This window comes from Perognathus longimembris, chromosome 4 (assembly GCF_023159225.1).
Source record: "Perognathus longimembris pacificus isolate PPM17 chromosome 4, ASM2315922v1, whole genome shotgun sequence".
In the NCBI taxonomy this organism is placed as follows: domain Eukaryota; kingdom Metazoa; phylum Chordata; class Mammalia; order Rodentia; family Heteromyidae; genus Perognathus; species Perognathus longimembris.
The window spans coordinates 62,293,621-62,319,020 of record NC_063164.1 but is presented as its reverse complement, the minus strand read 5'-3'; the positions used below and the strand labels follow the sequence as shown (position 1 = coordinate 62,319,020).

The window sequence follows — 25,400 nt, the reverse complement described above, 5'->3', positions numbered from 1 at the left end:
TCATGTCCATATTTATGGCTACTAGAATGTGAAACAATCATCACACTGAAAGCCAAGCAATGACAAAAACATGGAACAGCCAGTAAGTATAAAGTTTAAGCAACTAAATTTGATGTAGTGCACAGACTGTGGCTACGTGCCTCAAAGCTTAGTCACAACCAAGTAAATGTAAGATCACTTTGCAAGATTATCAATGCACATAACAAAAAAAATGTTTTTACAAAGCATCATGCAAATAGCATGATCCATATGGATCACAGACATACAAGAAGATACATAGATAACAGGCAATAGAAAATAGGCTCCAATTAGCAAAGAAGCACAATAATTTTTCAAGTTAATCTCAATAACCTACCCGTCACCATCACCACTAATGGATGGTGCAGGAGCAGGGACAGTAACTGTGCCCACATTATCCAGTTTGATCTGAATGGTGGTACTTAAGGGGCTCTTCAGATACCTTCTTTCAATGTTCCGCTCCAAATCAGCCAGCCTGGTTACAGCTATATCTAGGGGGTTGTCACTCTTCCGTTCTAGTGCATGTGCACTGTTTTCGTCTTCGCCAGTAATTTCTCCATCATGCTCCTTGCACAATTTAGTAAATGACTTATGTTCAAAATATACCAAATCCTCCCTTTCTGATGCGGGCTCTGGACACATCCAACCCTATATATGAAGAGACTAACGTTATTACGATTTCTTCTTAATATGCCGGATGGGTGAGTTACCTTTACTTAAAATACAGCAGCAGACAGCAGCAGATCTCAAAGATCTCTACTAAAGCTTTTACCTTGTGTTTCCTAATAATACATTAAAAGAAGAACAAAAAAAAAGAGAGAAATAGTTGTAAGACCAAGTTTGAAAAAGAACATTTATCAACTTTTGATGTTTTAACAGGTATGATGAAAATCAGCCAAGCATTCTGGAAATTTTTAACTAGCATGGATATTAATTTTATGGGCTTAAGAGGAAATATCTGTGGTCTATATCTGATTTTCTATTTCACATCTTCCCCCATCTTCTGTGAGGACCGATACCATTTTGCCCCTGGTTGTGGGTGATTTGCATATACTTTTATCTTCATCTATGTATGTTTTCCCAGTACTTCACCTAGTGAAGTCCATTCACCCTGTAGCTCTCATGCTAAAATTCATTTTAGAATGAAAGCATCCCAAGACAAATTTTTCCCCACCTTCCTTTAGGAGGTAAGTCCTTCTATTACAGGCTCTCCTACCACCACAAAATGCTCCAGAGCCTTGTTATGGGTGCAGTTTTATACTAGCATGATTACTTATCTACTTCTAAATCCCACGAGGACAGGAAGTATATCTATTTCTCTTTTAGTCACTCTCAACACAGTTAGAGCAAATAATGGGAATATATGTGAGTGCATATATGTACATATGTACACATGTACATATGTATGTATGGGATAAATTAATGATCTTATAACTTACCTTGCTTCTAATGATCCTTTGGCTCAAAGTCCTTCAAAGATTCCTCAATGTTTTAATAAAGTCCCAATTGTTCTTTTTGTTTTCTTTTTGGAATATGTTGTAGCTTCTTGGCTGGTATGATATACCACTGAGCTATGCCTCCAGCCCTGTTTTTCACTTAATGTTTTGTTTGCTAGAGTGCAAGCCTGATCTGCCTACTTTAGGCTGCCTGTTGTTGTGAGGGTCACAGGCTTGACCCACTGTGTCCAGCTTGCAGACTTTTCTGTTCTGGCAAGCCTCATACCATGATTCTCTAAATCTCAGCCTTCTATATAGCTTGGGGCCACGGGCATCTGCTACTGCACCCAGGGATGGGTCATGGCTCTCATGAACTTTTTTGCCAGGCTAGTGTCAAAACCTCTGGATTATAAGTGTGAGCCACTAGAGTTCTGCTTGAAGTCCTAATCTTATAAGAGAATCCAAGTAGGTCAATCTACCTTTCTCCTCATGTTTCCATTCACATTCTATGATGCAGTTAAATCCTATGATTTGCTATTCTACAAACACGTTAAGCAAATTCATCAAGTTCTCTGTTCATGAAGTTTCCACTTCCTATTATGGAATTCCCTCATCTCTGACAAACCTTTCTCATCCTCTTCTACCTCATCTTTTTACACAAACTCCTTCCAGATCTTTTCCATATCTCCACCAGAAACTGAGTATTATTTTCTAAAGCTTATGCATTATACAATCACTTTATTATTATATGGCAAGCTTTCTGAACACAAGAACCACATTTTATCAAATTTCATGGTGTTCAAATGCATATCAAATTAAAAATTGAATGAACTTTAAAAAGCTAAATGTCTAGAGATGATTATTTTATGCATACACTAGGACCAAGTCTCTCCCATTATCTCAATAGAATATTTACATTTAGAAAGAAAGGCTAGGAAGCCAGACATAGTTTAACAGGAACTGGGGCAGGGGAACTGTGAGTTTTAGGAGGCCAGCTTAGGCTACATAGTGAGCCATCATATAAGAAAGGAAGGGAGAGATAAAGAGAGGGAAGACGGGAGAAGGAAGGGACAAATTCAAAGGAGTTAGGGAAGGAAGGAAGAAGGAAGGAAGGAAGGAAGGAAGGAAGGAAGGAAGGAAGGAAGGAAGGAAGGAAGGAAGGAAGGGAAGGGAGGGAGGGAGGGAGGGAGGGAGGGAGGGAGGTTGGGAGGGAGGGAGGGAGGTTGGGAGGGAGGGAGGGAGGGAGGGAGGGAGGGAGGGAGGAAGGAAGGAAGGAAGGAAGGAAGGAAGGAAGGAAGGAAGGAAGGAAGGAAGGAAGGAAGGAAGGAAGGAAGGAGGCAGGAAGGGAGGCAGGAAGGGAGGCAGGAAGGGAGGCAGGAAGGGAGCCAGGGAGGAAGGGAGAAAGGGAGGGAGGAAGGGAGGGAGGAAGGGAGGGAGGAAACAAGAAAAGAAGAAGACTGGAACTTAATGGAACCAAGTCTTTGCCTAGCAAGTCCTTGGTACATGGTGCTGGATAGGAGAGAATTATGCATAGTAGACAGAAATGCATAGATTCAAGTCATGTCAGACAAATCTCCTTCCTATATTCGAAAAGACATATACAATTTCTAACTAGAGAGAATCCTGAAAACATAGTATATCTTGATTTCTAATTAACAGTAACAACACAACAACAAAAAGACTAGATTAGATTATATCTAGACAAATTTAGATGGGTAAAAATGATATTAAAAAATGACAATTAACAGAGCTTCATTTCAGAAAAATGCCTTAGCAGTGGTGCCTAAAGGCATTCATTTGGTTTGTTCTGTTAGTACATTTATGAATAACTTGTTTGGTTACTTTAAATTTGAAAAAATTAAAACTAGGAAGGACATTTAATACTTTGGATAAATTCAAATAAAAATAGTTCCATATGCTCAAAAGTACACTTTAATGGAATCAATAAAAATACAATGGCAAATTTTAGCTGAGAAGAAAATCACAGAAATATATGTGACAGAACTGAAAGGTTCTTTGAAAGAGACTTGAAGACTTTCTTTTTCCTTTTTGCCAGTCCTGGGGCTTAAACTCAGACCTGAGCACTGTCCCTGAGCTTTTTTGCTCAAGGCTAGCATTCTACTATTTGAACTACAGCTCTACTTCTATTTATTATTTCTTGGTGGTTAATTAGAGATAAGAGTTTCACAAACTTTCCTGCCCAGGCTGGCTTTGAACTATAATCCTCAGATCTTAGCCTCCTAAGTAGCTAGGATTATAAGCGTGAGCCACTAGTGCTGGATTTTTTTTTAAAACTATATGGTCAGTAAAGTGACAGTATGATGTGGATATTTAAAGGCTGCACAGATTCTAATAGTTTCAAAGCAGGTACAACATTAGAAGGAGCCATCTTTATGTACAGTTACTAGTACATTTTAAGGATACTGACAATGGGGCTTACTCAGAAGAGAATCATGAAGCTGGAAACTATTTCATAGGACTAATGGTTGAAGGAAATAATTAGCTCATAAAAGAGAAAAGTTAAAAGAGATGTGGAGAGCTGGAAGTAATTAGACTTTTTACATATTCTCAAAAACAGAACCAGGAATAGGAGCTCACAGATTTTCCTACAATATAAAAAGAAAATTTCAGAAGTATTATCAATGTTAAAAATAGAAATGAATGCACTAAAGTAGACCAAGACTGTTTAATATGCTTTTACAATGGCTAGTTTCCCTAGCTAATAATAATTCCACTTCCTTTTCTAAGGAAAAAAACCCCAGAACTATTAAATCCTCTACAGTTGTTAAAACGATGCATCTTTAAATGATTCTTTTCACCAGTTTTTCAACATTAGTATTTTTCAGTTGTTAGAATAATCGAGAATAGACCTGGTGCTACTAACACATACTTTTAATGCTACTCAGAAGGCTGAGGATCACAGTTCAAAGTCAACCCAGGTAGGGGAGTGGGTGGAAAGTCTGTGAAAAATTAACCAGCAAAAAGTCAGAAGCAGAGGTATGGCTTAAGTGGAAGAGCTCCAGCCTCAGTACAGGCACAAATAAATAAATAAACAGGAATAATAGAGAATAACTCATTAATACCTTTTTAACAGGGAGCCAAAGCATCCCATTTGAACAAGTGATTCCACTTATTTTACCTACTGAAAACACAGCCAAGAATATTTAGGCAGTTCGCATAGTATGAGGTCAAAGCTCTCATATTGACTATGTCACTAGAAAAAGGTTTCAGGCCCAAACTCCAACTGAAAACATCTTTTTACCTTTTTTTTTTTTTTTTGCCAGTCCTGGGGCTTGAACTCTGGGCCTGAGTAATATCCCTGAGCTTCTTTTGCTCAAGGATAGTGCTCTGCCATTTGAGCCACAGTGTCACTTACAGCTTTTTTGAGTAGTTTATTGGAGATAAGAGTCTCACAGACTTTCCTGCCTGGGCTGGCTTCAAACCATGATCATCAGATCTCAAACTCCGGAGTAGCTGGGATTACAGGTATGAGCTGTGGATCCTGGTTTGAAAACATCATTTTAAAAAACTTGAGGATAAGTTTTCCAAACTTTCAGTCAACTAAAACAGGCAAACTAGATGGAAAAGGTGGAGGAAATGTGTAAACATTTAACCAGCAAGTAATTAACTGAAAAGAGAGAATAAAGACTATCAAAGGCAGAGGTAATAGTTTAGGCAAGGCATACCACATTTAGGGGAAACCTTTCTACATTTCCCAACAGCATCATGTCTAATAACTGGTCTACAGTTAATTGTCCTGAAGATTAAAGCTGCACTTATTATTCTCAATATAAGAAGGTAGAGAAATGTATGACCTAAAAGATCCAACAAGCATGTTAAAAATATGGATATTGTTTTAGTTCTGGAAAATTGTATTTTTTAGATCCTCAAAGTTAATTATAAAACAATTTTTATTTATTTATTTAAATTATAATTATCTTGGAATGAGCATATATTGATAGTATAGAGGGCTTCATTGTAGTGTTTTCATATATGCACACAGTACACTTTTTAAAAATTCACCTCATCTTATATTCCTATTTCTCTCCTACTCATCCATAATGTATCTTCACATATATTTATTAGTAACATACTTTGATCCTCCTCACCCTTCAGTATCTCCCTCCTTCCTCCTCCCCACTCATAAAGCCATGAGGCAGAATTTTTAATTATTGGATTGAACAGTATTCTGCAATAAGTTTCTCATTTCAAATAAAATACCAAATTACATGAGCCTGTTTCCTAAAGCTTTATGGGCTATATCTTGCCTTTTATACTTCTTTATCATCCATCCATTTACTCTCACAAATTCCTTTTTTATTTTTTTGATCAGTCCTAGGGCTTGAACTGGGGGCCTGAGCACTGTCTCTGGCTTCTCTTTGCTCAAGGCTAGCACTCTGCCACTTGAGCCACAGCGCCACTTCTGGCCGTTTTCTGTATATGTGGTGCTGGGGAATAGAACCCGGGGTTCATGTATACAAGGCAAGCACTCTTGCCACTAGGCCATATCCCCAGCCCCCACAAATTGCTTTTTAATAACTGAAAAGACATTTATACCCTTCTTTCCAAACCAAAATTCTTACACATCATTATGAGTACACATCTTGTACTCATCATTGTTTGTGACAGGCAAATACCCATTAGGAAAATGAATGTATACTTTACAAATACATGGAGGGCATATATTAGTATTATAGTATGACACATATTTGAATCTACCTATATACACTGTTCTCCAAATTTAAAACACATAGAGTAAAAGACATATAACAGCTTCTCTACAAGAGAATTCCTCATTCTACATGAAATATTATAGTAGGGGTTTATAAGATTTATACCAAAAGGGGGCTGGTGGCTTACTCCTGTAGTCCCATCTATGTAGGAGGCAAAGTTGGAGAGGATGCTAGTTTGAGGTCATCCCAAGGGAAGTTAGGAAGACCCCATCTCAACCAAGAAGACAGGTGTGGTAGTATACGTACTAGCTGTGTAGGAGGCAGTAAGTAGGAGAGCACCATCTGGGCAACTATGAGACTTTACTTGAAAAACAGACAGCAAAATATAATAATAATAATAAAGAGGGATGAAGGTGTGGCTCAAGTGGAGAAAAACTTTCTAATAAGTGTAAGGCCTGGAGTCAACCACCCCCTCCCCAAAAGATTTAGATTAGATCACTACATTTATCATGACAAAAACTATAAAGCTTGCTATTGATAAAGAAGTCAATATCAAAAGAAAGACTGTGACTACCACTAAGTAGCAGAAAGTTATATTTAAAGGACCATGGGCTCTTCAGTCAGACTGGCTTGGTTTGAATCACATATTTGACTATTAGAGCTTACTTACTGTGTCTGGTTCCTTACCTGTAAGATGGGAAATTACACTCTGCATTGCATCAAGAATTAAATGAGATAAAGTATTACAGTAACATGGAGATCTGAGTTATATGGTAAGAATTCTTTACCTTCAATTACCCTAAAAACAGGTTTTAGTTCAAGTCAGTTTTACCTTCACTTGCAAACTTGCTGATGCAACTCTCCTTTCTAGGTCTTCTACCTGCTGAAGCACATTCAAATCCATCTCCATTGCTTGCTCTTCTACTGACCAGTTTTCCACAATATCCCGAGTCACCTGGTTTTCTTCATTTTCATTTAATTCAATAATAGCAACTATATTTGAAAAGAGATTAATTTTTAAATATACCACATTTCCTCAACTCCCTTGGTGATTTCTTCTAGAAAGTGAATAAAATTCCAGGGGTACCACAGACATCTAACAACATACACATGGTCTCATGCTTCTTCTTAATGTAAAAAGTCGTACAGACATGAGACAATGTGTTCAGGAGCTAAAATAATTTAAGAAAGAACCAATATAAATAGTTATTCTTTTGTAAGTAAAGTAGGAAAAAACATAATAAAGAAGCCTTACTTAAATATATTTAAGGATAAAAATTCTCATAATCGAGTAAGAGAGCAGAAATCTCTTTAGGTACATACCATCCTTATTCTTGATACACGCTTGAGTAATATAATCCAAATGTTTCTGAATCTGTTTTTGTAATGCCTTTTCTCTTATTCCTCTAAGATGTAGAACTTTGAGTAAAGTTTTTAGATCTTCTGGGTCAATAATTCTCCACCAACCAAACTGCATTTCTAAGTCAAGATAAATATGCAGATCTTTTACAAATATTTTGAATAGGAAATAATAGTACAAAGTAAACCTAAAGAGTTGTTATCTATATATAAGAACCACCAATTATAATACAGGAATCCACATAATAAAAAATTATAAGTGGCATGAGTCCTCCCAATGCACTTACCTTCTGGAATAGGTTTTGGACTAGGAAAGTCTACTGGTTTTGCTACTTCAAGAGCTGCTGGTTGAGTTGAAGAGGGCTTTTCATTCAGAGGTACTGGAGATTCACTTTTACTTGATGCAACACTGGAAGTCAAGAATGAGTTACCATTTCCTTCTGATAGTCCCAACCCTGGTCCCAGATTAGGCAAAGGTGATGTAAATGGAATACTGGAGGTAAGTACACCAGCAGACCACCCACAAAACTGAAGTCCCATCATAGACACTCCACTTTTCATCTGCAAAAACAAAAGCATTAAAAAGTACATTACTCTGAGAAATTAGGAACAGTGTTTATCTGAAAGCATTTTCCACATTCTCGATTTTTTTTTCATTTATCACAATCAGAGGGAAACTAAATACATTAGCAACATCCTGTTAAATTCCATGTTCTTATTTGTTTTCTCAAGTAATTTTGCCTGTAGACATATTTTAACAGCAATAATTTTAAAAAGTGCATAACAAAGACTTAAGACACAGTTTAAAAGTCAGTTGTTCTAATGGAGTTTAGTGATAATGATAGAAATTCAGACATGGCAGGGGTATAATTATTCAAACAATCCCCCCTGAGTGAAAACCTTCAGGAAATCTAAGAGTAAATAAAGCAATGTCATACAGAGTTTCAGACAGTAATACAAACCTGCAGAGGTGATAAAGCAAATGGATTTAAGCCAACAGAATTCTGAGAAGACGACCCAAGAAGAGGGGCGGGGGCAGGTGAGGGTGACTTTGATGGTGGCTGGGACTGAGGAATCACCAAAGACATGCTGGACATCTCCGCATGGGTAAGGGAAGTGTCATCACAAGGTGTTCTTGGCAAAAGGCTAAACCATTGTCTATTCTTTTCAGTCAGTGTTTTTAACAACTGGTCATTGGGGAGAGGACTGTAGAATTTCCCTGGACCACTTGAACCAGTGTTAAATAGACTGGAGTCTGTCTTTTCCATGTTGCTTTGTGTTGCTGCTGATGGAATGCTGCCCAGTGAGTGTTTCCCACTGTTCTGATAAGAGAGTGTGCACCCATTAGCACTAGCATCTGACTCAGGAGGCATCTTAGCTACTTCCAAGAGCTTGCTTAATTTGGAGAAGGAGCCAGGCTTCTGAAGAAACAGATTTGTGTTGTCTTTTTCCTTAAGATCTTCCTTTTGCTCACGGTGATCTGTATTTGAGCAATTTAAAGTGTCCACAGGAGTCTCAAACCTTTCTTCTTTAATTTGTATGCTTTCTGCCTTTTTAAGCTTTTCTTTTTCCTTTGCAATTTCTTCTAGTCCTACAAAATCAAAAAGTATTATGTAAACATAAAACTAATACTCTAAATTTTCTTATCTATCAAAGCATAAGCATATTTAAATAAACTTCATTATATTTCCTAATGTTACTCAAATTTTATTTCTGTAGTTCATTTTCCACTTATTGAAAAATTAATGCATATTCATTAAAAAAATTAAAGTACCAAAATACTGAAAACCTTATCACGTAGCAAAAACTTCAATTAGTAACTGTTTTTGTATAAAACTTTCAGAAGTTTGTTATGTACCTAAGCCTATGTAATTTTAAAGAGAATCTTTTTTTTTTAATTTATTTATTTATTGTCAAAGTGAAGTACAGAGGGGTTACAGGTTCATAGATAAGGCAGTGTGTACATTTCTTATCCAACTTGTTGCCTCCTTCCTCATTTTTCCCTACTTTCTCCTTCTCTACTTCTCTCCCCCCATGAGTTGTACAGTTGGTTTACACCATATAGTTCTGTAAGTATTGCTATTGCATTGGGGTTTTTTTTTTTATCCTTTGTCTCTCTATTTTGACATTCCCCTTCCTTTCCCTAGTTCCAAAACACGTATATACAGGGTACCAAAATCAGTTACAGTGCTATCAGGGGTAAAAACATGGGGAAGAAAGACACAAGAAAAAGGCATAATTTCACATGGTATGTTGAAAATAACAACGATGATAAACCACTTGTTTCCATAACATGGAGTTAATTTTGCTTAGCATCATACTGTGTATTACACTTAGTTCTATTCTTTTTTTTTTTAGTTTATTAAATTTTGTTGATAAGGTGTTGTATAAAAGGGGTGCAGTTACGTAATAAGGCAGTGAGTACATTTCTTGTGATATCTTACACCCTCATTTTTCTTTCCCTTTCCTAGATCAGGTAGGCATATATACAATATCCAGTGTACCAAAATCATATACAGTAACCACGTAGGGTACACCAAAGGAAATTCACCTAGAACTTTCAATGTAACATCAACAATAGAATCCTCCTGTGTCCTTCTCTTGGGAGTTGTTTTTGCTTATCCTTGTCTTATATGATCATGTGTACATAGCTGTTGAGCTATTGTGATCCACTGATAGGTCTATCCTAGACATTTTTTTTTTTTTGTTTTTTGTTTTTTTTTGGCCAGTCCTGGGCCTTGGACTCAGGGCCTGAGCACTGTCCCTGGCTTCTTCCCGCTCAAGGCTAGCACTCTGCCACTTGAGCCACAGCGCAGCTTCTGGCCGTTTTCTGTATATGTGGTGCTGGGGAATCGAACCTAGGGCCTCGTGTATCCGAGGCAGGCACTCTTGCCACTAGGCTATATCCCCAGCCCTATCCTAGACATTTTTATGTTTAGTAGTTGTTTGGTTTTAGATACATAATGCAAGGTTGCTGACTCAAACCTGTGGAAATACCATTTGAAAAGATGATTTTTGTTTCGCAGACCTAGTCTCTACTGTCCCCCATCCACCCTAACAGTCATATATCAAGAAGGCCATGCCCCTTTGTGCTCTGTGTTCTAGGCTTGTCTCACTCAACATTATTTGTTCAAGTTCTGACCATTTCCCTGTGAATACCAATATTTTATCATTTCTAATCACTATGTAGTATTCCATTGTATATAATTACCACATTTTTTGTATCCATTCATCTGTAGTAGGGCATCTGGGTTGTTTCCTTATTTTTGCTATTGTGAATTGTACAGCAATAAATATGGATGTGCAGACGTCTTTATGATATCCTGAGGCCTGTTGTTCAGGATAGATGCCTAGGAGTGGTATGGCTTGGTCATAGGATATGTCTATGCTAAGCTTTTTGAGGAACCTCCATACTGTTCTCCAAAGTGGTTGTACTAATTTGCACTCCCACCAACGGTGGAGAGGGGTTCCTCTTTCTCCACATCCCCTCCAGCATTTGTTGTTGCCTGAGTTCAGAGTATAGGCCATTCTAACTGGAATGAGGTGGTATCTCAGGGTTGTTTTTATTTGCATTTCCTTAAAGAGAATCTTTTTATACCCATAATAGTCTTAACCTACCTGTGAAGTGTTAATAAATATAAATCAATATTTATATAACAAAATAAATATATAACTACATCATCAGTTTTAATAGCTACAGTGTACTCAGTGGACTACATCATAATTTAAATCATCAGTCTTTTACTGATAAAGATGATGGTGCTCAACTATCCACTATTATTAACAATTCAGTCAATCATAACTGACTTGTAAGCATTTTTAGATTTTCTTTTCTGAGATAAATTTCTAAAAATTCTTATTAAATACTAAGATATATACTTGAAACACAGTGCAAACTGTCCTCGAGAAAGTCTAGGTCAGCACTTACTCAGACAAGAATTACAAGAGAACATCTATTAGCCTACTGAAGTTATCAATGTTTTTGTCTGCCAATATCCAGGAGGTGAAAATCTGAATTGTACTATTTCTGAACACTAATTGGCTGAACAGATTTCATTGATTGACTGCTACTTCTCCTTTGTGAGAAATATTCCTTAAATGATTAAATAAAAGAAGAAATTAAATTTTCAATAATATACCTTGAGAGTTTTCCATGACAAACAATTTACCTGTATTTGATTTTTGGCCATCTATATAGTTTAATTGTGAGTACATTATAATTTATCTAACCAATCCTTTGTTAAAATATAGACGTTCTCATATCCTTTTCTTGAAATTAGCTTCCAGTTGAAATTAATCCTACATATCAGACTTACCTTCAACCAACATAGAATAACAAGGACCAATTTTAACTTCTTCATAAAAAACCAGACAGAAAAAAAATGTATGGTTTGACAATCTATAACTGAACATAGCAACAGAAATTCAGCAAGCCCAATGATTGTTATGCCTTGGAGAGTGTCCAGAATATAGCCCTGGGAGAAGAAATTCAGGTGGAGCCTGGTAGACTGTCTAATGGGGAAGGAAATGAGAGTCTAGGGAGGCCAAAGTGACTAGAGTACTCAGGAGTTTACTTTGGAAAGATGAGAGCTGCACAGGACAGAGCTCTAGAGACCTGCAGAAAAACTCTGTGGAAGAATCCCTGGAGTACTAACTGAATGCATATCAGAACATATGTGTGAGGAAGTTACTTGCAGCCTGGAAGAAAACTCACCAGATATGATTAGTATGTAACGTGGACACATTGGCTGGGAACTGCCTGTTTCTAGCAACTGGAGTAAGAAATCTCAAGATTCCCAGGGTACTGGGTACAGTATTCAGAATAACCTTACTTCATTCCCTACAAATAATTATCCCTAGACAGCTCCAACCTAGTTCAGTCTAACAACACCTCAACACCCCAAAAGGCCCAACTTTTTACATAACTGTCTCTTACTTAAACCAAGTTCAAGAGTATTTATAATTAAGATATATTCAGTACACAATGGCATAAAATCTACAATGTTTGGCATCCAACAAAATTTCCAAGCAAATAAGAAAACGTGACATGTAATTTGAAAGGTTAATGATAACTGACCCGCTGAGAATATAGCAGAAAAGCTAATGGCTAGAAAATTTGATGGAAATAATCCCACAGGTCCAAGGAACTCAACAAACTCTAGGAAAAGAATTATGAAGTTACCTACATCAATATAAATCAGAATCACATCACTCAAAATCAATAGTAGGCAAAAATCTTAAAAGCAGCCAGGAAACAACCAGAAGAGCTGGGCATTCCTGCACAAATGCTCAGAGGGGCCCACCTATTTCATCCTCTCTAGACAAGCCCAAAATAAAGACAAGGAACCTGGGAAGAAGGAACCTGGGAAGAAAAGGACAGGGAGGTGAGAGTTCTAGTATTTTCCTTCAAACCAATAAAATGTTTAAGGGATTGCCTAATTTTCAAGTGTGGTTCTATCCCCAAATTTAAAATACCAACACAGAATGGAAAAGTTAGATTATCAAGTGATTCAAGGCTTGAGGAACTGTGAGAAGAGTAGGGGAGTCACTAGAAGATTAGATGGAGAAAAGCCTGTTAGGGTTCACCTTGCCAAGTGAGCTGGGGAAATCTTCCAGCCTCCTGCCTTTTCATTAAAGTACTCAGAGGGTAGAGCCAAAGGACATTTGCTACATCATCCTCACTCTTGAAGTGAGATGACTGGTAGGAATATTCAATTGTCAGGTCTACTTGCTTTTGTTAAATATTGGATCTTTACAAAAATTTTTGTTAAAAAATTTAAAACACTGATTTATAAATTATAGTATAATCACTTATGTGATTAGCTAATCTTCTCATAGATCTTTTAAAACATTTTTTAAAAGATGAGATCTTGGGGCTGGGGATATAGCCTAGTGGCAAGAGTGCCTGCCTCGGATACACGAGGCCCTAGGTTCGATTCCCCAGCACCACATATACAGAAAACGGCCAGAAGCGGCGCTGTGGCTCAAGTGGCAGAGTGCTAGCCTTGAGCGGGAAGAAGCCAGGGACAGTGCTCAGGCCCTGAGTCCAAGGCCCAGGACTGGCCAAAAAAAAAAAAAAAAGATGAGATCTTGTTGTACAACCCAGGCTAGCTGTGTTGTGACTATGAGTATTCACCATCACACCTACATATTATGTTTTATATAACTTTGGGTTCCTGAAGTGCCTACAAATGCCTAGCACTTTAAAAAAAATGTGCTAAAAGAAGATATAAGCCCCATGTACCACCAGAGATCAAAAACTGTATCCCTCAAATTCATAATCACTGATATACATCTTTGACTTCATCCAAATTACATTTGGAAATGCCCATTATGTTCCAAAAAGTTCAACTTAAGACCTGTTTACTGAACACATAAATGTAAGATGTACTGTGCATTAATACACCAGAAATGGAGCCACTAAAATAATGTTTGTAGGTGACATAACACAAAATATAGGAAGACGTTTGAAGGATAAGGAGATGATAAAAAATTTAAAACTTTAAATATGAGCAATCTTTTAATTTGGATAAGGAATATAGGAAGGATTTGGATTGAATCAAGGGGTATGTCAGGATATTGCTCATTATAAAAGTTAAAGAATAAGTGCCACGTTTAAAAAGCTTTGATAACAGGAAAGAGCTACAAATAGTAAGACAAGTGAAGATCTTTCACTAAGAAAAAGAATACCTTATGAATGATGGCAGAAAGGAGTGGCAGAATAAAAATCAAGGAAATATTTAAAGGAATGGGAACCCAGGTTTTAGAATGTTTACTCATGGAAGCAACAGGGCTTGAATAACAGAAGATCTGATTTACCCCTGAGCTTCATATTAGATGAGCAGGTCTTACCTTCCCCACTCTCCATGCCTTCCACAAATATTCCTCCACACTGGGGAAGAATCCAGTACCGGCGTCTATATCGATCCTGGCCAAACATCATTGAACGTAAAGAATGAGAAGCGTCAAAAAGCTTTCTTCTGTACTGACTCTGTTGCTGTTAAAAAAGCAGATGTATAATTACCTTATGGATGCTAAGTACTTTAAATTAACATATATTTTACACTGTTTCAAAGTGATAAAATTTACTTATGAAAAAGAGTAGCCAAAGTTTGACTTTAACTTTAGCAACATTTATGGAGATAAATTATTTTTAGGATAATTGGAACTTTTTTTTTTTGGCCAGTCCTGGGCCTTGAACTCAGGGCCTGAGCACTGTCCCTGGCCTCTTTAAGGCTAGTACTCTACCACTTGAGCCACAGCACCACTTCTGGCCATTTTCTATATATGTGGTGCTGAGGAATTGAACCCAGGGCTTCATGTATATGAGGTGAGCACTCTTGCCATTAGGCCATATTCTTAGCCCTGGGATAACTGGAACTTTTATAAGCATAGATGAAAAGGTTCAGCTTTATTTTATTAAGTACGTTCTAGTAACACATGCCTTAAACATGTAAAATATGATCCTATATATGTGATCAAGTACCTTAGATGATATGAATATATAATGAATCATATAGTCAATATATAATCAACTCTCTCTCTCTCTCTATATATATATGTACCTATTTTGCTTATTTTTTTTCTGTGCCAATACCATGATTTGAACTTGAGGCCTTGAGCAATCACTTAGTTTTCTTGCTCAAAGATGGTGCTCTACCACTTGGGCTATGCCTCTAGTCCAGCATTTTTGCTGATTAATTGGAGATGGACTTTTCTGCTCAATTCAACTTGTGATCGACCAAGACTAAGCATCTGGAGTAGCTAGGATGACAGGCATCGAACACTAGAGGTTGGCCTATATATGCCTATTTTTATATGCATTCCTGTCAATCTAGGCAATAATGTCTAAATTTTAAAAGAGAACAGTGACTAAAGAACACTTATATGATATATAGGCCTCTCATAATACTTTTGGACACTTACTTTTCTTAGAAAAAGCGTATCTTAAGTTTCACTGATGATACTGAAATTTAGTTCTTAATGATAAGTATATAAATACAAAGTATATAAATTCAGCAGTCCCCAAATACACAAAAGTAACCTCTCATACTGAAACTACTATTATGAAAGTCTACTATATATTTTCAGAAATTAATTCCAAAAATTCATGTCTTTTCTGATAGCTTGTATTTATATGGAAAGATAAAGACAATGGAAAAATTTCTTCAAAGATTCTGATTAGATTCAATATCATATCTGAAGAGGCTTTCTAAAACTTGGCATTAAACTTCTAAGGTTTAATTATGAACATGTTTTCAGAGTCCTTCATTTAATTTCTTACAAAGAGCTTGCTTTTAATTAAGAGTTAGAAAAAAGAATCCCATTTGATGTAGATTTTTAAAACACTATGTAAAAAAGTAAACATTATTCTTAAAAGTGCTTACTTTACTTAGTTTTTCGATCTGTTTTTCTAGTTCTTCCACACTTGCTGCTTGGTCACCTTCATCCTAAACATAACAAAATATAGTATCATTTGTCTGTTTTTAGTTTTATTTATTCAGTGTGTTTGATTATGAAGATTGAACCAGAGACTTTTTACAAGGTAGGGGCATGCTCCACTGAACTACACACCTAGCCTGCTCCATAAACTGTTCTACTAGGAGAAGAGCCCTTTGTGGAAGAAATGAAGAGTAAGAAGGCAATCATCTTTAAGGTGAAGGGCTGTGACTTAGATCAGGAATATATCTTCTTGTGGGGAGGTTCTAGCAGAGAAGTACAGCTGTGTGTACACCCTCGGTTGAAGACCAGCCATCAGGCAGGGAAGGACGGCCTCTTTCCTGGGCATGCAGCTTTGTGAGGGACACATGGAACAATGAGGAAGAGGACATTTGTCTAGCCAGTCACAGGGCTGAATCAACCCTGCTGACCAATGAGGCAACAGACATTGTGGCCAGGCTAACCTCACACCCAAGACAGGTATCTCCTGATTAAAAGGGATTATGTGGGTCCTAATGGAAAATCTCTCTGCAGTTAATCCTGTAAGAAATGACTATTGTAATAACAAGTCTATTACTACTTAACCGAGGCTATCCTACTTTTTATCCATATGTGCCTAGCTTATCAATCAGATTCATTAAGCAGTTGAAATTTTATTTAGAAATTTGATAATATATATGCTAATCTATATTACAAAGATTGACTGCTATCATTTAATAGGAAAAACTTATACAAACAAGCAACAAAACAAAACCCTAGGGTCTCACTATTCATGATATTTCTGCTTCAGCCTGAGTGCTGGGATTCTAGGTGTGTACCTCCATGCTCAGCTGAAGGAAATACCAATTTGGCCTCTTAAGTCCCAAAATATTTGCTGTTTCAAATAATTTTAGCTTGCTTCCTCATATCAACAACAATCTAAATAAAACATTTGCAATATATTTATAATTTACCTCTTTAAACAAACATTAAAAAGTAAAACATGATTTTAAATGACCCATCTCCTCAAAAAAGAATGATTTTTAAGTAGTTTATGTATTAGTATTGATTATAAATTTTGTTTCAAAAAGAATCCAGGTTAGGCCAGACATGCTGGTATGTGTATACCCACAGCGCAGCCCCTTGGAGGCTGAGGCAGAAAGAATGAGAGTTTGGGGCCATACTGGGCTACATAGTCAGGTTCTAGTTAAGGGAAAAAAGAGCCAGGTGAAACAAAGAATTTCTACTAATAAATTCTAATTTAAAATTCCAATTTATGGGAATAACTTCTCTGGAGAATATACTGAAATCCAACACTTGCTTGGCTTGTTTAGCTTGTTTATTCTGCCAGCATTCCACCACTAGAACCACACCTTCAATGCCCTATTTGGCTACATTGAAAATGGAGTCTCATAGGGGGCTGGGGATATGGCCTAGTGGCAAGAGTGCTTGACTCGTGTACATGAGGCCCTGGGTTCAATTCCCCAGTACCACATATACAGAAAACGGCCAGAAGTGGCGCTGTGGCTCAAGTGGCAGAGTGCTAGCCTTGAGCAAAAAGAAGCCAGGGACAGTGCTCAGGCCCTGAGTCCAAGCCCCAGAACTGGCCAAAAAAAAAAAAAAAGAAAATGGAGTCTCATAGATTATTCTGCCCAAGTGGGCTTCAAACCCCTATTATCCGGTGTTCTGAGTATCTAATAGTATAAGCAGGAGCCACTGGTGGCCATCCTTGTAAGCCTTTTTCTCTTTTTTGAGTTAAAGCAAGAAATGAAGAATTCTTTGTAGTCTTACTCAGCTAAATACTGGCACTGAGGACTTAAGGGATGACTCACTGGAGGTTGTATTTTAAGTGTCATTTCTGCAGCCTTTCATTATTTCTAGTATTCCACTCAGGTAGTAGGTATACATGCCCATTTTCCTAACTTATGGTAATGTTCCCCAAAAACCCAACAGTACATTTCTTTACCACATTGCCTTTTCCTATTTGACTGATTTTTCAAAGGTAGTTCATTCACCTTGAATGAAATTTCTAATAACATGAGAACCTTGCACAATTCTTTCCTTCACTGTCAAATCTCCTCTCACACATTTACTGACTCTTTTCCTTTTAGCCAAAAACCATGTCTTTCACATCTGTAAAATCCTTAGCTCTCTGTCCTCCTCAAGGAACTACTTTCTTCTAAAGTGTGTTTGAAAGTCTTCTGATTATTACTCAATTGTTTCCCTGGGGTCTGCTATCATTCATATAATGAAACTGGTTACCAACGACCTCCATGTTGCGGAATGCAATAAACACTTGCAATCCTTACACATTAGCCTCTCACTGCTTTAATATTATTAGTGTCTCCTTTTTGAAATGTTTAATTTTCTTGATTTCTGTTATTATTACAAGTATAGAAAAGACAACATAGTAAACTTGACTGCTTTGAATAGTTCACATTCATGGTTGGGCTTTGGCTGGCATCTGAGAAGTTGGAATGCAGGAGGCATGCTGCATGCTAACTGATAAAATAGATTCACAGAATCTAAACTATTTATGATGAACAACTAACTGCCTTTCTTCAGAGAGTCTAGAATGTTGGCACATGCTACACATGTCCAAAATTAAAAATGACTGTCCCCAATTACAACATAACAAAACAAAACAAAAGGGAAACTGAGCCCTGAATCTCTAATTCATTTCCTTCCTTCATAGACAACATTATACATATGTAAATTGTTGCTGGGTTTGAAGCAAGTCCATCCTGTGTGACTCAATGAGAAAAACTTTTGGAAGTATTCAGTTGTTTTTCTCTGGACTTCCCCACATACATTCTTAGTTAACTGCTTTGTTTCCTTTTGTGTAGTAGTTCATAATTATATGCCCATGTGCATAGTGACTTCTGTGAATCATCCAAATGAATCACTGAACCTGGAAGAAGACAAGGATGTGCAAATACAGAACTCTCCTACCTCTCTGACTGTTGCTTCTAGAACAATGAGCTTTCTGAACTTCTGTTGAATAGGGTCCCAGCCCGAATATACTAGCAACCAATCCTACTGTGTAATCTCTCTCATGTCATAATCTGAAACTTCTTCTATGTGCTAACAGCATTCTGACATGTGTTTTCAAGACTAACTTTTTCTTCAGGATTCAGGTTCTAAATGTAACCAACTAGTGAAGTTTTATCCAGTTACTTTGAATTCAACATGTCTGAAATAAATCTACTGACATTTCCTGTCTTCAGTTATCTGTCCTCTTAACTCCTCCTCCTTCCAGTCATCTATTTACCACATGCCTGACTTCCCTATCTTGGAAGCAACAGAACATGCAGTCTCTCAAAGCAGATAGTTATCAGGCAGTCTTCCCCCTCATCCACCTACACAGTGTACATATTCAAATCTTCCTCATTCTTCTCCTAAATACTTGAGTCCTTTCCTACTTCATCCCAACTGCCATTGCTCTAGTTTCAGACCTCTCATAACTTATCTAAACTCTTACAATACTTTATGGCTAATCTTTGCACCTCTGAACTTGTGTTACTCTATTTTTAATCCCCATAAAGATGCTAGAATGAGACATTTAAAAATCAAATCTGTTATCATGATTCATTGGACCCCTGTTAGGTCTCTGTTCTTCTGTATGACACTCCTCGCTGAGTTGATCAAATTCACTGCGGTTTCAAACTTATGAACCCTCGGCTCATGCTGATCCCCTGACTGGGACATACTTCTTTAGATTCTTCCCAAGATTAACATTCACCCAAAGGTGGAAAAGACTTAGCTATTTGGTTCAGAAACATTGTCCATGAGTTTAATTCTCAGGAAATCTAAATGCCCTTTCTGTGTATAGCCACGCAAACTGTAAATACCCTCCCCTGTCAAACTGGTTTGAGCACTGTATTCTCATTTTACAAATCATCAGTGAGACCAAGTTGAGAGGGGATGTCCAGTATCTTCTTCACCTTCCACTGAAATTCTCTAGAACTAGAGACTGCTATTTGAGAAATACACCATTGTCACTAAATATGACAATACTTTTACAGATATGAAGTGTTAATAGAATGAGAGAGAAACCTGAAATTAAGCTTTTTAGAACTTTCTGGTGAATTCTGAAGAAATTATAATCATGTGTCACTTAATGATGGTAATAAATTCTGAGACATATTCTGTTAGATGACTTAACCACATCAGTATCATATAGTATGCTTATATAAAGTATCCTGATTGGGAAAACTGTCATACACGTGTTGGTGAATATCATCACACACGTGGCTGTACATACAAAGAAAACCTTTTATTTGGTCTAGGTTGCGTTCTGTGTATAGGCTGGCTACCCATCATTAACTTCAGCACAAACATTTATAAGATGACTTCTAATATTCATTTTTCAGGATGGGATGACAGCCCTCACTTGTGTGAGGCCTCAAGATAGATCCCAAGCACTGCAACGCAAGACAAAATACAGAAGAACAAAAAATTTTACTTTTCAGATAAAGAACCTGAGACAAATGACAAGATTGAATTGAAGTACAAATCTGTTTGACTCCAAATTCCATGTTGTTTTTTCAGCATAAGTCTTAAAAAAAAAAAATCAACCTAAATCTGATTACCTCATCTTCACAGATGTCAGTCTTCTTCCCTTTTTTGTCATCTTTATCTTCTTCATCCTCATCATCCTCATCAGCTTGGTCATCACTATCATCGTCATCATCATCATCATAATCACTGTCTCCTCCCTTCCTTCTCCGCTTGCGCCCAGGAGTGGGTGTGCCCAGGGGATGCGGCTCTTCTCCAAGGTCAATGCCACAAGAGGCATCTCTTTTGCCTGTTTTCTTAGCATGGATGATTCTAAGCCTTTAAGTGTTGCAAGAGACAATGATATTAAGTAGGTACATATTTGAGAAACAGAATCATATATGTTTTAAGCAAAATATGCCTCTCATAGGAAAGACCACACCAATAACAATAAACAATATAATTCAGAAGCAGTATTGGAGACAGGGAGATCTGGAGCTCAAGCGAGCCTGGGATATATAGCAAGTGAAGACCTTGTTTGAAAAAGCAAATCAGAATTTAAAAAACAGGATTAAGGAAATTTAGGAACTGTATTGCCAAACATTATTACATTATTTTTCAAGCTATTCTTATACTTGGGTGATTATAAAGCAACTATAAAGACTGAAAAGATAAATTCTAACAATGGTTAAATTATACTCTTCATGCAAATTTCAGTTCAAATTAATGTAAAGAAACTATCCTATTTTTCTTGTATTTATTTTTTGAACTTGATATTAAAGAGTAAAACATGATTTTAAATGACGCATCTCCTCAAAAACAAAGAATGATTTTTTGAGTAGTTTATGTATTAGTATTAGTATTGCTTATAAATTTTGTTTCAAAAAGAATCCAGGTTAGGCCAGACATGCTGGTGTGTGTATACCCACAGCGCAGCCCCTTGGAGGCTGAGGCAGAAAGAATGAGAGTTTGGGGCCATACTGGGCTACACAGTCAGGTTCTAGTTAAGGGAAAAAAGAGCCAGGTGAAACAAAGAATTTCTACTAATAAATTCTAATTCATGGGAATAATAATAATTTTTTATTAATAATAATAATTTATGGGTCTTACTATGTAGTCTAAGGTGGCTTTGAACTTTCAATTTTCCTGCATCAACTTTAGGAGTGCTACAATTATAAGCATGTGTCACCATGCCTGGTTAAACTATTCTCTTAACACAGAGGTTGAACAATTTTATTGTATTATAGCCTCTCAAGATAATAATTAAGTTTTAATCTTGAACAGATATGGATAGATTCTGTAATTGCATATTTTAATTAAAGTCATTAAGGAAAAAGGATAGTTCTACACAGTTTATATTTATGACAAAATAACCTGAACATCAGGTTTATCAAAACAAACTCTTTATTGAAATAAACTCCAAGAAATGGAAACAGGAAGTTTTTTATTTTACTTTTGGTGATTTTTTGTTTTTTGCTCTTCCTGTTTTGTTGCTTTTTTATTTCTGTACTGTTTGTCTTGTATGTAAGTTTATCTGATTTGGGGAGGGTAAGGAGAAACACAGAAATAGTGGGACAAAAGGTGATACTCACTAGATACAATGTTGGAAATGAACTATATAACTTAGGGAGGAAGGAGCTGGGGGGACTGGAGAAAATGAGAGGTGACACTGTTCAAAAAGAAATGTACTCGTTATCTGATTAATGTAACTGTAACACCTCTGTATATCACCTTTACAATATAAAAAAAAATTTTAAAAAGAAAGTTGGGTTGCATAACTTCCTTGAAAGAGAATTGTTCTAATTTCTAAGCATCTAAAATCAACAAATCTCATTATATTTTTCATACATTGCAGATTCTGGCATTGAGTTTACTTAATTTCATACCACATCTAAGCTAAACATTACCTTTCCCTTGGAAAAAGTAGTTTATATTATGTCTTTGTAGTTCATGTATCCTACTAGCAACTTGTATAAAAGAAAAAAATACATTAATATTAACAAACAGGACTTACTTGCGGAGTTTACCTTCAACTACCCATTTATCTCTCCTCAAGTTTGACATATAATCAATGTTCTTATCAATTTCACTGCCAATACAAAAAGGTATTAAGACACAAATCAATCCATTTATGAAATGTAACGTATATTTGTAAATAAAATTATACAATTTACCTCCTATCACTATTTGGACATATGTGTTTATACACGCAAGCACATTTATGTTGAGAAATGGTGATTTCAGTGGATACAACATTAGTATTAGGAAACTCACCATATGTCCACATTAAACTAAGGAAGGAACTAGCTATCCATTGCCTTTGAGTATTCCATTTTGGTTTACATAATTTTTAAGGTATGATAATTCCAAAACCAAAGCAAAAGAGCAGAACACATGTATATTTACCTAAGTGCATTTAAGATGCCTATAGTCACACAATATCTGAGTGTGAACATAAGTGTCCAAACAGATGCTAAGAATATCATGTCTGGTGATAGTAATAGGTGACAATGGTGCTTTCTCTTTCTAAGGTAGAAATTATTATTCTATTACTTACACTGACTTTATGCATCAATGTACATGTATATTTTAAAAAACACTTAATAAAGTTATTCTTTCATAAAATTATAAAACTTAAGTATTATTACATTCTAGGATATTGCCACAGAATAGCAAAAACAAAATTATTTCAGTATAGTATCAAGGCTACTATATGTACAGAGAAATGAATATGTCCAACAATGTTAGAATCATGTGGCTATGAGTATTTGAGTTGATCTTTCTTCTAAAAAAGTAAAAGACTGAAAGTAACACTACAATTAAAATCTGTAAAATAATTCATAGGAAGAGCAGCATGATCATAAATTTGTTCACAGATCTTGAAATGCTTGAGTACCAATTTAGAATTTCAGAAGTAACAAATACTAGATAGAGTGCAGAACTTATTAGCATAAAACTAATTCTGCCTGGCTAATTCTATAGCTACCAAGGAAAACTGAGTAGTCATCTGTCCTCAAAGATTTTAGAGAAAGAAAGATTATGGATTTCTACATGGTGAATGATTCTAGAATTTAAGCAAAAAAGAACTATCCATACATTTATCTATCTATTTAATATAGATAATAATACAGTAAATACAGAACAAAATTATTAAACAAAATAGGGGCAAAGCCTATTGACTGTGTAAATACAGCAAAATCCTAATTTTTCCCAATAAAGGACAAAGAAATACATTAAGATATTATATATTATTGCAAAAAGCAATGTATCAAAATTTATATATTTTTAAAGGGCAAATGTATTTTAATAAATACATTGAAGTATTAGTGGTTGTCTCTGAATGAGTAAGAACTTATAACTTTCTTCTTGGTCTAATCTATAATAAATCTTCTATGAGCAAGGTGTCTTCCTCTGTGATGACACATTTAAAGCAGGAAAGAATCACCAGAAAACCCCAGCATGTGTGCTTACCTCACCACACTCTTACTGCATGCCAATTCATTGATCAGGAAAGCCAGGACTGAAGCTTTCTGTGCTGGAGTGTGAGCCTGAAAAGCTTTGGTCTTCAGGCTTTCAGTGAGCTCAGTTTGTCCACAGTGATTTTCCATAAAAATCTGTAAAACCTCAGACACATTGTCTCGGTTCACACCAACATTCAGCAAATGTTCTCCGAGAGCTGTTTTGGCCTATAAAAGTTTGGTATTTTTGTCACTATTTGTCATAACCTTTCATAGTAAACAATTACTATAAACAAGTAACAATACTTGTTTATATGTTCTAGATATTACTGACAAGAGCTTTATTCACAGTTTTGAGGTGGAGGTAAAAATAGGCAACGGATTATAGACAAACATTCAAGAACATGCATTGTTCTGTTCCTTCTTCAAACTCTTGGTTTAAAGTCACACAGAGACCATATATATTACTGATATAATTTTCATCTTCAAAATAGAAAGCATGTATGCTGGTAGGTTGTAGAAATTTTAAATAATCTAGCAAGCCTTCTTTGAGACAGGCTGGCCTCAAACTCATGATCCTCCCCTCTTGATTTTCCCTGCAGAGTAGCTAGGATTATAGGAATGTACCACTACACCCAAATGCAAAATAAATTCTTAATCTGCTTGTCTATAGGTGTCTTGTTAAATGCCCCTGTTATTCACAATGATTGAATGAAGCAATACAGTATAATGTCAGAAGGCACAAAGAAGTTCTAGCTGCCTTATGAATTATGGTTTTGATAAATGCCACTTAGGTATTTCCTTAAATGAGCTTGGTTATAGTCTAAAGCTAGAATCAAAAAAAAGAATTGAGAAAGGTCTATGTTTACAACCAAGTTCTTCTATATTTGTACCATGTATAAACTAATGAAAGTCTACATTTGAATTTTACCCAAGAGTTATTTGGAAAAATATGGTCACTCTATAACATCTTCTGCCATTACGGTAACTATAGCTATAAATGCACTTATAGTAGACATTTAAAACAACTTTTACATTTTGGTTTTTGTAGTTGTTACCTTGTATCCTGTAATTAGACCTGGATCGCACACAGCAGCAGACAGGAGCCTCACCAGCAGGTCTTGGACTTCACCCATGCTGTCCCCTATATTTAGCAATCCCTCTTGAAGAACACTCAGGTTTGGAACATCAATATTCACATCAAAGCCCAACACTTTACCAAAGTTTCGTAAGAATTGCACCACCATGAGACAGTCTGAAAATGTACTTCCAGAGAGAACAAGTCCTGGAATACGAGGCAACTCTGGCAAAGGCTGAAAATAAAACATGAATCAAATTCTAAATACTTTCCAAAAGTTATGGTTTACTTTCTAAAAGAAAGTTTGTTATCTTTCTTGCCCCTGTATTGACTAGTGTTTTTCTCCTTGGATGCCAAGTTACCTTGGCATATCTGTAACCTCCATGATACAAGGCACAGTGTCTTAAACATAAGTAATGGTCAGTAACTTTGGTTGACCTTCATATGAACTGAAGTTCATCTC

The 25,400-nt window shown here is 36.3% G+C and overlaps 1 protein-coding gene across 19 annotated transcripts in view; it reads right to left on the bottom strand.

Moving 5' to 3' along the window:
* Window positions 1-25,400, bottom strand: part of Baz2b (bromodomain adjacent to zinc finger domain 2B) — a 300,548-nt gene that overhangs the window by 11,290 nt on the left and 263,858 nt on the right. For 14 of the 19 annotated variants that reach the window (XM_048345362.1, XM_048345361.1, XM_048345358.1 and 11 more), the window contains 11 exons: window positions 24,918-25,172; window positions 23,873-24,087; window positions 22,416-22,490; window positions 20,497-20,740; window positions 15,874-15,936; window positions 14,339-14,483; window positions 8,449-9,077; window positions 7,774-8,047; window positions 7,451-7,606; window positions 6,960-7,120; window positions 356-666 (listed from right to left, as the gene is read on the bottom strand). In XM_048345362.1, the coding sequence (XP_048201319.1) occupies window positions 356-666; window positions 6,960-7,120; window positions 7,451-7,606; window positions 7,774-8,047; window positions 8,449-9,077; window positions 14,339-14,483; window positions 15,874-15,936; window positions 20,497-20,740; window positions 22,416-22,490; window positions 23,873-24,087; window positions 24,918-25,172 (2,528 nt within the window). The remainder of the gene's footprint in view (window positions 1-355; window positions 667-6,959; window positions 7,121-7,450; window positions 7,607-7,773; window positions 8,048-8,448; window positions 9,078-14,338; window positions 14,484-15,873; window positions 15,937-20,496; window positions 20,741-22,415; window positions 22,491-23,872; window positions 24,088-24,917; window positions 25,173-25,400) is intronic. The other 5 variants (XM_048345366.1, XM_048345370.1, XM_048345375.1 and 2 more) reach the window with 1 other exon arrangement.